The following is a 13334-nucleotide window of genomic DNA, read 5'->3' as shown; positions in this document are numbered from 1 at the left end:
AAAGGTTAACGTTACATATCTGGAATTAATAATTCAGAAATAGTAACCGAAATGGTGCAGATTTTATATATATATATATATATATAAAACGTCATAAATATGTTGATTGATTGCAGTTGTAAACAAATAAACCCTAAGTCCAGTTGTTGGTTGGTCACCTGTTTCTTGTTTCCCAAGTATTCGTTGATTACGAACAGTAAACCTTAGTTTTTTTTTTTTTTTCTCAAGAAGACCTTTCATTTAACATTACTTGTAAGAATGTTCCCACGGAGAATATTTCTGCCCAAGTCTCCCACTGCAGGGTTAATCATAGGGGGCCAACGTCAGCATGTTTCTAACGTTATGGCAGAAGTTCTAGTGAGAAAAACAATTCTGCATCTAACAAGTCTTTGAAAAATTTGCTCGTTGATCGTAAGCAGACTATGAGTGGTTCCATACGTCGAGGACCAAGTTACAATTTGGTTTTTGAGAGATGTGTAGTCGGCGGAGATTCGTCGGGGTTATCTGAGTCATCATCTATATCGATGGAGTTCAAGACTGTGGATCATTTTCATCTCAAACGCTATTAGGAAAAGAAGCAAAAGGTAGGTTGACATAGCCGCAAATTTCTTTTCCTCTGTAATAGAACTATGTACGATGTCTAGTTGAGCGTTATTCAAATACTATTTCACATCATCTTGAAACAATTAAACGTGCAGCAACCTTATCTGCCGCTTAAACATAAGCCCAGAAGCTTAATTTATTTATTGATGATCTTATAAAAAGTAGTGTAATAGAACTTAATATATAGGATAGAATTTTCTAATGGAGAGATTAGAATACATTCTGAAAGAGTTGAGATTATTCGTAATTCGCCGAAACCTAAAATTCGACGCTCTTTGGCTCGTCTAATAGGGTCTTAATTCTTATTCTTTAAAATTTTTACCTTCATATTCTGATTTATTTGCTCCATTGTATAAACTTACTTCTAGTAATATTTCTTTCAAATGGGAAAAACTGAAGATGAGATTTTTATAAAATTAAAGAAGCAATGGTGAATCATGTTGTCCTCGATTTTCGTGAACTATTTGTAGTGCATCTTGACAGCAGTTGCAAAAGTTACAGTGCAATTTTGTCTCAATATGATGAAAATGGTCGTTTGAGACCAGTGTACTTTGGTTCAAGGCTATTTCTGAAAACGAATTGTTAGAGAACATCTTCGAGCTTGAAGTTCGTGTCCTTTGTTTTGCGGTTATGAAATTTGACATGTATCTTTTTAAGAAATACATAGTTTTTCTGGTAACTTGTTTTTGACATGGATTCTCAGAAATCACAAAAGACAGCGTAAATATGATATTTAATGAACGTTTAGACAAATACCAATTCGATATTGTTTATTGGAGCTCAAGAGCCAATCCGTTAGCCGATTTTTTCAGTCATGTTTACCACTTTACTGAATTTATTCCTTCTTCAAAAGAAATTGAAGAGTTTGAAGGGATAGAAACAGCTGTTTCAGGTGAACTTTTAGAAACGGTTTGTTTCATGAATCTTTATATAAGTTGCAGAGAAATTATCAAAATTTGAGGGGAATAACTGCTAAACTTGAAAATGGGCAAGTGAAAGAATATTGTCTTAGTAAATGAAATCTTTGAGTTTTACGTCCCACGGTTATGCCGGCTACGCTAAAGCAGACGGTGATGATGAGAAATGAATGAAATGGTGGAATGAAGAAAGTGGGAGGAAACGGGAGAATTCAGAGGAAACGCACGCACACGGTGTTTGTCCACCACAAAATTCACTTAGCGGGAGCAGGGTTTGAACCCGGGACCCCATGCACCAGAGGTAAACGCTCTACTACCGAGCCACCGCGGCCTCCTCTTAGTGATAGTGTTTTGTTACGGCAAACTATTAGCTTAGTAAATAGTGATAAAACAAAAGCAGAAGAAAACAAAGAGGATTTTCACAAGCAACTGGAAATAAACATATATCCTAAAAGAAAGCTTAAAATGGAAAGACGAAGAAAAGAACAAAGCAGTAAAAACACAAAGGAAGAGAAAACAGAAAAAGACGAAGGAGGAGAAGGAAGTAAATCTTGGTGGGGAATAGAGAGCCTGGGTGAGGCCACTGAGGTAACAACGAAGCACTTAAGATAGGAGAATATTGAATGTGATATGTATGAAGGAAAGCCGAGAAGTGGTGGGAAGGGAAGGAGTTATTTACAAGATAGGGAGTAGTGACTGTGACAACTGTGAAGTTGGTGAAACGGTGAAAAAACTGAAAGAACGTGTAAAACAACACAAAGATGATGTAAGGTTACAAAGAGAAAGAAATGTCATTTACAAGTATGTAGGGAAACGGGGCATAATATTAATTGGTGCGAAGGTGAAGTAAGAACAAAGAACACCGATAAGAAATTGGAAGGAGGCCATATTTATTGAAAATGAACAAGGTGATGTCATGAATTGGAATGTAGGTCTTAAAACTGATTACCAGTGGGGACAAGTTATTGAAAAAAAACTTAGTTTGTAGTTTATTTAGGTCCAGTAGTGTCTACCGGACCAGGGAAAAAATGGGTTTATAGTTTTTTGTTTCTCCTTTTTCAACTCTTATTTTGATTAGTTAAGATCATTCTGATCAGCCAACCAGAGTTCAGAATCAGTCTCAGGAATTGTTCTATTAAGAGTTAACTCTCTAACGTACTGTATTGTTTCTGATGAAGACAAGATGCATAGTTTAGCTGGCGAAACTGTTACACAATTATTGCTTTCTTAAGAGACTTTTATTTCCTTTGTGAAATTACTCAAGTAAAGCAAAGCTAACATGAATCAGATATCTATCGGTGAATTGGGAACAAACTCAACATATCGTTGGAAGAGTTCCATCGCAATCCTGTTAGAAAACGAGCGACTCGTACAAACAGAAACTGAAATTGAATTGGAGGCCCAAATCCACCACAATGAAGCAGGAACAATTCATTAGTTTTATCTAGAATGAACCGATGCTTAACTGCCTTACAACTCACAGATACTTTAAATGAAACACGTGAAACTCAAGTACTCAGTACTACCGTTGAAAAGTTTTTAAATAGTCTGTTGTTTTAGGAGGATGTGTAGACAATAAGAAACCAAAATTAACGACCAAATATGAGAAAAATAGCTTAAGGTAGGTAAAAATATACACAAAAAATGAACTATAGACCAATGGAACCAAGTTCTTTGAAAGATGCATAAAACTGTCAGTTATTTGGTTCTAATAGAAAGATGTTTGTGGACTACTCCCCCCTCCGAAGTCATCTGAATGTGTACTATTAAGCACAGAGAAGGTTCCATAATTATTTGCGGGTGTTTTAAAAACAGACGGGATATTATAAACAGAAGGACATTTAAATTTCTTCGAAACCATGCTAAACCCTTTGGGTAAAATATTATTGGCTCTGGTTTTGTACATCAGGAAGACAAAGATGTAAAGAATGATTCTAAACTGTGTAGAGAATTGTTAGAATAGAAACAGAATGAAGAATTAATAAAAGTCGTGAAATGGTCATCATAATCACCCAATATACCCTGAACTGAGTTTGTGAGGTATGAAAGAGGGAGGAGTGAAAAGTCGGCTTGAAATCAGTGCCAAATACTTCTGCGATAGTTACAGTACGAATGGGAAAAATCTAGATAGAGCATTCTTTTACAAATTAATCAGTACAATGTCAAGCATTTGTCAGGAAATCATTAAAAATTAAGGTGGCTATTTTACGAAGCCAGAATCTAGTTTCTGCTCATTTCTTTTGACATAGTTTTCTTATCGTATGGAAAAAGAATTTCTTTCTATTAATGATTTTGATTATTTTTTCGTAGTTTTGTTTCCATTTCTTAGTGCTTAAAAACCTTGGGACGGTATTGTATATACTAGTTGAAATACTCATTCTTCTCACGGGGAGGATAGGTTTATAGAAAATAAATGAACCCCCTTAAGATACATATTTCAATGAAAGTGTAATTTTAAAAATCCGTAAGATACTCTATTCTTGGCATGATTAAAAAAAAAAAAAAAAAAGCTTGAGGCAGGTACTAAATATGTTCCAAGATTCATTTTAAACGCAAAATCCACTTTCTATGACGAACAAACAACATATAACATCTATTGAAATACAGAAAAAAAAATATATTGCACCACTCCTACCCATAAAATCAGAATTTTGGAAAATGCTGTGTCACATATGCACTCGTTTATAATTAGGAGTATATACACAGATATTCATTCTGCTAACTGACAGGGCACGTGAGATACTCTACTTATTGCATTAATTTTAAAAACTATACTCCTTTAGGATACGTCCTTTAATAAAAGTGGAGATGAAACCTAGCCCGAGGTAGACGTATGTTCCATAAATCATTTAGAAATTGTCAGCCATTTTTCCGTGATGGGATCACAAACAACAGACATTGCTTTTTACCCGAAAGAAAAAAATAATAATTCTTCTTAAAACGGGAATTAATAATAAAAAAAAAAAATAACGCTGACACGTGTAAACTTTTAATTAAGACTTTCATCTTCCTAACTTTAGGAGTTTATGTGGCACTCTATTCCGGATCTTGTAAGAGATGACTACGAGCCCCCAGTTTGTAAGCGCTGTCTACGCGCCCAGTTTGCAATGGCTCCCTCTACAAGCCCTCAGCTGTAACGGTTTTGGGCGTACCTATCTGGGTGCGAGTGCTATTACCAGACTCTCAGTATCTAAAGTTATTACCTCACCCACCAGTTAACAGCTATCTTTCCAAAAGAATATTTCTCTGGAGGAGGATTGGTAGAACCACTAATTACAAATAATTAACTACAACCAAGGTTGTTTACGACCAGATCGGTTTAAGATTCTCCTCTCTCCCTTATTTCCTTTAACTTGCTCAAGGGAGGCAGAGAGAAAAGATGAGTTAATTATCTCTTAATCCTTTAAATATTCTCGTACAACCTTTCCTGTCGACCAATTCTAAATTAACGACTTTATTCACCCTGTTTGCAAGAATCTACGGGAGTTCTTACTACAACTAGCATACAGACTCAAACTATAATGAAAAAGTCATCAAGTTTCCTCTTTTTGATATTTTTATTCAATAAAGTGCGAATGATATTGAGAAAATAGTCTATGATCTCTAGATAAAATATTTATCTGTCTCTATTTGCCCTCCCGGAGACTGAGAGGGACTTAAGTATATCTTTATCCTAACCCCTAAAGAATAGGGAATTAGTCCCTACTATAATAGATCTAAGAATTTCCTACTTCAGTAATTTACAAAAGACAAATTTACATAAACTAATACTCTAAATTATCAGGGCCCACTCAGGAAGCGTTCTCTTACAAGCTGATGAAGTGAACCAATTTACTGTTCTAAAGGTGTCTTCACCACTTATCCAGCACCTGGCCTAAACTGAAGCGAGGAAAAGTTCGGAACCAGACCTTCCTCAAGAAGGATTCTAGCTAACAAAATTTACTAGGATAGGTTCAGTGAGGATATAGGAATAGACCCCAATAAGAGGCCTTTCTAGATCAACACTCAGATCTATAGGTATAGGTTAAATTACACTCCGTTCCAGTCCCCTAGCATTCTACAGCGGAACTAAATGTGTTATTAAAAAACAAACTATCAGCCTGGCCTTATATAGCCAGACATCGGCCGGAATCGAACCCAGAGCTCTCCAATTCAAAAGCAATAAGCCTATCCACTGGACCCGAGCAAGGAGCCCAGGCAAACTAATGTAAACTACAAACACTAATTTTCCTAGTTAAAGTGCTTAAAGAGAAATCGCGAGCTAAACATTATCCAATATATATATATATATATATATATATATATATATATATTCTTAGATTGAGAAGCAAAACAAATAACTCATCATTTAGACCAAGGAATCCCCAATCCCTGAAATGGAACCAGAGAAGGACAAAACTGCCTCTCCCGCTATTCGAAGCACTAAATGGTTCCCCGCTTCAAGAGAATGCCTTCTATATATATATATATATATATATATATATATATATATATATATATATATATATATATATATATATATATATATATATATATCAGAGGTTCGGAAAGATATCCCACTGTTTTCTAACAAAACTACCTATTGACCCATATAGATGGCATAGGCGGAATAAAAGAATACGAAAGTAAACCCAGGTCCCCGTTCCCCTCTGTCTGTATCCTAAACGTTGCTGGCAACGGATAATGTTTCCAACTAACATTCGTTATCTATAAAAAAGAGGAAGATTTTTTTTTTTCGTTTATATGCTGCAGAAAAGAATTTGCAAGATTAATATATGGATTACACATGGTAAATACAACATATCTTACATGAAATAGTAATAATAATAATAATAATATATATCACATAACCTTTTACCTTTGAAACCAGCGCTGGTTTATCTTATACCTATATTGTAATTACAAATATACAAGAATATATTCGTTTATATATATATAATTACCTTGAAGTATATATGAATAATAATAATTATAATAATAGAAATATATAAGAAACTAGCAAGTGGCCCTGAAGGGGTCCCTTGCAATCTGGAACATTTGGATCCCCTTCACCAAACTTAGCATAAGTATTTCGAACAATCCCTTGTTTATTCATTATTCTTGTAACAAAAGTTTCTTATCCAAATCTCACGTTCCTAGATATATTAATTCATGAATTTTCAGTGAATCAATTTCACTTTTCCATATAATAGTACATATAAATCCCCATTCCTTTTCCAGAAGTGGAATTTTCGAAAACGCTGAAAAATTTCACAGCGCCAACTTAAGCGAATCCTTACATTAAGCATTTTCTGAGTGAATAATAGACAATCTTAAAATTATACCTCTTATGTCCTTTAGAAGCGGAATTTTCGCAAACGCTGAAATATACATTTAATTATTTTTATTTAAGACTTTATATTCCGATTTTCGTATCTCCAACTTAACAGCATCCTCACCACAGGCATTTTTTCAATAAAGACAAGGAAATTTGGGTATAATGGCAATGATCGCCTTTTCCCCCATAACAGCGGAATTTCCCAAAATGCTGAAACACGTGTCTCATTATTTGTATTTAAGAGTTTATATATCAAATTTCACGTCTTTAACTTGAGCAAATCCCACGTATGGCACTTTGAGAAAAAATAAAGGGAAATTTCAAATATAGAAATATCGCCTCTTTTCCTCTTTGAAGCGGAGTTTTCCAAACTACTTATTCAGTAGTTTTGAAACACTTACTCTCTTATTTTTAGTTAAAGAGTTTATAAAACTAATTTCACATCTTCAACTAAAGCGAGTCTCTATATTCGGTAGCTTGTGAATAAATAAAGGTAAATTTCAATAGTATTGAAACTCTCCCTCTTAGGAACAAAATCTTTTGCAAAATAGTGAAACAAGTATTCTCATAAAGTGAAACAAGTATTTAAGAGTTTACACCGAATTTCACATTTTAACTGAAGTGAATCCTCACACTGGGCACTTTCTCAATAAAGAAAGGGATATTTTGATATTATAGAAACTACACCCTTTCCCTCCCTTAGATGCAGAACTTTCGAAAACGATGAAACATGTTATTCTCATATTCTTATTCCCATATATTTTATATATGAGAAAACTACTAAATTTAGATTTACGCTGTTATTGCTTGGATATTGATATTATAATAATAATTACCACTATATGCACACGCACATATAGAGTGGAGTGGGTGGTTGTGCTGGTAGTAGCTGTTTTATTATTATTATTATTATTATTATTATTATTATTATTATTATTATTATTATTATTATTATTATTATTATTATTTTAAATAAATGTGAACATTTGAATCGTGGAATTGCACATAAAATTATTTGAACTATTCTTTTGTCTCGTGCTAATTACAATTCTTCATAAGAACTAAATGTGGGATGTTCAACTGAGGCATGCTGTATCTGTTGAAGGTAACTTACTTCTTAAAGAAGAGCAAATCTATAACATACCTGCTTTATCAGCACTTCGACTGCTATGAGCCATTGTTAAGCTATATTTTAGAACCCTGTAAAAATGGAAATTAATGCAAATTAATACAAATTGACTTGTTGATTCGTAACTAGTACAGCACATCATATTTTGGGCGGGAACGATTGTGACCGACCGGGAAAAATCTGCAGCACGTCCGTTTCTAGTGATGTCATAAATTCCAACTAAATAACTTAATTTCAGTAAAGAAAGTTTACTTAAAGTACTCATTAACATGTAAAGTACTTATTAACATGTAATACTGCAGAAGATAACAGCCTGATCCTTAACCGTTGCATATTTCAGTAATTATGCTCAAAATATTATTGCTCCTCCTTCTTATCAACACTGAAATAAAATGTTTTATTAACGTAACAGAAAGCGTAAAAAGATCACCAGAAATAAGATTTTATAAGTTTATTATTACTAAAATAGTTTCGGTGAGGAAGACTCCTCACAGTTAGAACTTCATACGAGAAAGTAAAATACAAATATTCGATCCTGATTGTACACAATTTCAAGGAAAAAGCTCATGTTCCTAGTAACTAGAATCTCCCATAAAGTGTGGGCGACAAGCAAAAATTACCTGGCTTCCACTCGAATTGGCTAGTTTCCTCATTCGGGAACTTGTACATTTTCTCTATCCCATTAGTGGTCTAGAATCCTGTAAGTCTTTCAAATGAATGATTCTTATAAAAGTATTACCTACAATCGCTTAATAGTGTTCCCTTTAAGATCATCCCTTAGTGAAAACAATAGTATTCTATTTACACAATTGTGGTCCACCCTGGACTGCAAATACGATCTTTATCAGAGTATATTTAATTTTGAATTTAAAACTCGTCTGAATATAAAGAAAGATCCCATTTGTAGTTTAATTCGTCTTAACTAATTAAAGCCGCACAAATCACGAGATTTGGTTGTCAAAACTTGGAGTTCGACTAAACACGCCAACTGTCCGCCTTGATCAAACTGTTTACATGAAGTTGGTTGGACAGGGAGCTACTCTCCCACTCAGAACTTTTGCTCTTCATTTCAGTTAGCTCAGATAAATTCCGAGTAGCTTCAAAATCCTGGAACAAAATGTAGTATGGAAGTATGTTCCTGTTGTACTCTTTAACCTTTAGTAAGTTTACGTTATAAGTCTAGCGAGTTTACTTTGTGTGGCTGCCTAGTCTGTGAAACATCATAGCTCTGATTGTAAAAGGAAACTTAGCAGCATATTAAAATTTTGCAGCACTGAACAACCACTTATAGTACGAAAACACACAAATATCTTCGATACTTGAATCAAAGATACGGGGCACCGCACTAAACGATTACTTAAAGTGCAAGGTGTGTGAGAAAAGTAATGATAATGGCAACACTGCGGGTCATCTGACAACGTTGTGTCTACCGGCCTGTGCTAGACCGGTTTGTTTATCCCTTCCACTTCCTCAGTCCGAGTTACAACTCCGTACAGCTAACACATTATTTTTGACAGCGCCATCAGTGAAGTTGTGTTTTGTTGTGTGTTACAGAAATGGAGCATCGGAATTTAGAGCAAAGTTGTGCAATAAAGTTTTGTGTTAAACTTGGTGAATCCGCGAGTGTGACTTTTGAAAAGTTGAAACAGGCCTATGGGGAACATTGCTTAACAAGAGCACAAGTTTTCCACTGGCACAAATCATTTTTGGAAGGCCAAGAACACGTTGAAGATGAATCTCGCTCAGGGAGACCTTCAACTTCAAAAACTGACGAAAACGTTGAACGTGTGAGGGTTCTTGTGAGAACAGACCGTCGTTTAACAATAAGGATGATGAGTGAACAGTTGAACACTGTCACCGTACATCAAATTTTGACAGACAATTTGAACATGCAAAAGATCTGTGCCAAAATTGTGCCGAAAAACCTCACAACTGAACAGAAGGACAATCGAACGTATGCGTATGCGTTGAAGGGCGTTGATCTTCTTGAAAGGATTGCCAATGACCAAGAATTCTTCAATTGTGTGATCACAGGTGATGAATCCTGGATATTTGAGTACGATCCTGAAACAAAGCGGCAAAGCGAAGAGTGGCACACTCCGTCATCATCTCGGTCGAAGAAATGTCGAATGAGCAAATCAAAGATCAAGACGATGCTGATTTTTTTTTTTTTTTTTTTAATAGTAAAGGGTATCGTGCACAAAGAATTTGTTCCACCAGGACAAACTGTCAACCAAGTGTTTTATAAAACTGTCCTTGAAAGTCTCAGGAAAACAGTGATTCGTGTGAGACCAAACACTGCAGACAAGTGGATGCTTCATCATGACAATGCTCCGTGTCACATGGTCATTTTCATCAAAAATTCACTGACGCGGAATTTTTGACCTCAAAACGCGCTACTGTTGTTCCTCATCCCCCTATTCACCTGATTTGAGTGCTTGTGACTTTTTCCTTTTCCCGAAATTGAAACATGTCCTAAAAGGACGTCATTTTGGAACTTTGGATAACATTCAAAAGACTGTAACCGACCAGTTAAAAGCCATACCAGTTGAAGGCTTCCAGCGCTGCTACCAAGAGTGGGAATAACGACTTCGACGGTGAATTGCTGCCCAAGGGAACTACTTTGAAGGAGATAACATTGTTGTTTGAAAAACATAAAAACTGTAGTTAGTACAAAATCAGTCTCATTACTTTTCTAACACACCTCGTAAATGATGATGTGCTGCAGTTAATAATGCAACATTTTCTTGTGAAATATGAACAAAATCCTACGGCGTTTTCGGGAAACTTCACTGAAAGAAAGCTCATCCCCAAAAATAAACCATTCCTTGTAGATTTGTCCTTATGCAATAACTTATGCCATATATTAGGGTAAGTAATGAAATATTTGTTTATAAAATAGTAACAAAATCGTGTGAGTGGTATTTTACAAATTTGTCGTCAGAAAAAAAGAACACCCCTAGGAAAAAACTGCCCCTTGCCAATAATCTCATGAAAGTGATTTATCCAAAATTACAAGAATAATAATGAAATATTTATTTCTAAAACATGACAAAAAGCGTCCGTTGTCGTTGAGAATGTCTCAAAAGAAACTTATCCCCAAGAATGAACTACCCCTTGTGATTATTTTCGTAAGGAATAATTTGCACAATATTATAGAGTTATTAATGAGATATAGATAAAATGATATGAGTCGTTATTGAGAGAATCGTCGGAAGAAAAACTCACCCCAAGAATAAATTGGAAAGTGTGGGCGGGCCCTTCTTTCACTTTCTCTGTATATTTAAACTCTTATTCTTCGATTGGTCTTTCATAACGTATCTGGTAAAGGCGATGCTACATTGCCGAAATTGTTAAACAAATATTAGTATAAATATGATGCTTTGGTCAGTTTAGTTTTATTACTGTGAAATATTTCCAAAGCTACAACGAACAAGATAATCATATATTTCGGATTTGGCCCAAAAGATACATGTTAACGGACATCTGGGATTAAGAAAATGCCTAGCTTTCACTAGAAGAGTGTTTTATTGTAAAGGTATGAGGTCTACCTTCGCGAAATGCATAAAGGACTGCCTTGATTGTGCTACGTCTTAAGTTCACTAACAGAAAAATAGCTAGAGAAACCTATCACATTACTGCTGAGAGACCACACGAGAAGATTTGTGTTGATATTGTTGGTAAACTTCCAGGCAGTTCCGGATACTATTTTACACTTTCCATTTTGGATGTTTTTTCAAGGTCCACTTGCTTTTACCCACTAAAATTAGCGAAGACGAAAGAAATTGTTGCAATATTAGAAAAGAGATATTTCTATCATTATCCTATTCCAGCATGTTGTATTACTGATCAGGGAGCTGTTCAATTCGAAAGTGTGGAAAGAATTTTGTACAAAATATAAAATGCGACATATGACATCCCCTTATAATCCAAAGTATAATGGTTTAGTTGAAAGGAAACATACGGACTTTCCATTGAGACATACTATCATCATAAAGACTATCATCATAGGAAACATAGAGACATACTATCATCAGAGTGTATTGTCATGAGAATACTGGAGTAAAGTATTGAAAAGAGCACAGGATCTAATAAATAATTCGTTTTGTAGCAGCACGGGGTATATTCCATCTGAACTATTTCTTTCATATTCAGCTTCAGAACGTTTTAAATCTAACTATCCCTGGCATAAGGAAATGGAGAATGTGGATATCAAGGATCGTTTCCTAGAAGTTGTCAGAAATAACTTCTAAAAGGGACAAAAACACAGTGAAGTCATCAGGAGAGGAAGTGATAATCAAAGAAAGGGATTTGGTTTTGGTAAAAACACATGCGCTTTCCTTATCCTTTAAGAACAGAATACGCAAATGCATGAGTACTTACACAGGACCGTATGTAGTTAAACTTATGAAGAATAGTGCTATGTTGCAGGATCTTAAAGGAAATGCTGCTGGCATTCAGAATTTTTCAAATTTAAAAATAATTGATTGTTCCCGAGAGAAACGAGAAGAACTGTTAAAAGACTATGTTGTAGTTGCATCAAGTTAATTTGTTTTGTGCCTTATTATATATCAATATTTAGTAAATTTATAGCTGGTTTTCGTTTTCCTTGTATAGACATTCTTTGATAACATTTGTGCATATAATGGACGCTGAAATAGTGAATTAACTTTACATCATTCTTGAAGATAAACTTTTATATATTGAAGACTAAGTAATTAGTGAAATATTTAAGTGAGGCTAAATAATATAAGCAAAAAAAGGAACGTTAATAAATTTTTTACTCATTTTTCGTGTGGCAGGGAAGGATGTAGCGTTCAGTTTTTCCCCTACAATATTTTGAATATTCTGTTTATAATGTTTTTGTCTGTTTCCATTTGTTTATGTAATTCTGATTATGGTTCACTCTTTTGGTTTGGTGTGTTTTTGAGATTGTTTAACTAGTGTCTTTACAATTGTCAAAGTTAGTCTTTATAATTTGTATGCTGTGCTTTTGAAAAGAATTTCCGTAAAGAAAGAGAGTAAGTTGAACTGTTCACTGTCCGGAATTGCACAGCAAAAAAAGTAGAGAAGATTGGAGTATCTTACTTATCTCACAATAATTTTGAAATTAACAAATTGATGAGCAGGATAAGTATATCTTTTAAAGAAATAGAATATTTACAGTACAACATTCCTTTGTGCATTTTATTCTTGAAAGGTATGAACGAAATCTAAGTACAAAATGCAAAGTGAAAATATAGTAAAAACTGTATGGATGTACTTTTGAAAGCAAACGGATTTTGATATAATTCTAGTGCTAGAATGTTTGCACTTATAAGTAATAGTATTGTTCAAGAAATCGGAAAATACTAAAGACTTATCTGCA

At 34.5% G+C, this 13334-nt stretch overlaps 1 protein-coding gene across 5 annotated transcripts in view; it reads right to left on the bottom strand.

Annotated features, from left to right (window-relative positions):
* Window positions 1–13334, bottom strand: part of LOC145666552 (uncharacterized) — a 93206-nt gene that overhangs the window by 56538 nt on the left and 23334 nt on the right. For all 5 annotated transcript variants that reach the window (XM_081733873.1, XM_081733878.1, XM_081733875.1 and 2 more), the window contains one exon: window positions 7982–8037. In XM_081733873.1, the coding sequence (XP_081589999.1) occupies window positions 7982–8037 (56 nt within the window). The remainder of the gene's footprint in view (window positions 1–7981; window positions 8038–13334) is intronic.

Source organism: Thermobia domestica, chromosome 12 (genome assembly GCF_964235325.1).
Source record: "Thermobia domestica chromosome 12, izTheDome1.hap1.1, whole genome shotgun sequence".
Lineage (NCBI taxonomy): Eukaryota > Metazoa > Arthropoda > Insecta > Zygentoma > Lepismatidae > Thermobia > Thermobia domestica.
This window is presented reverse-complemented; position numbering and strand designations above follow the sequence as displayed.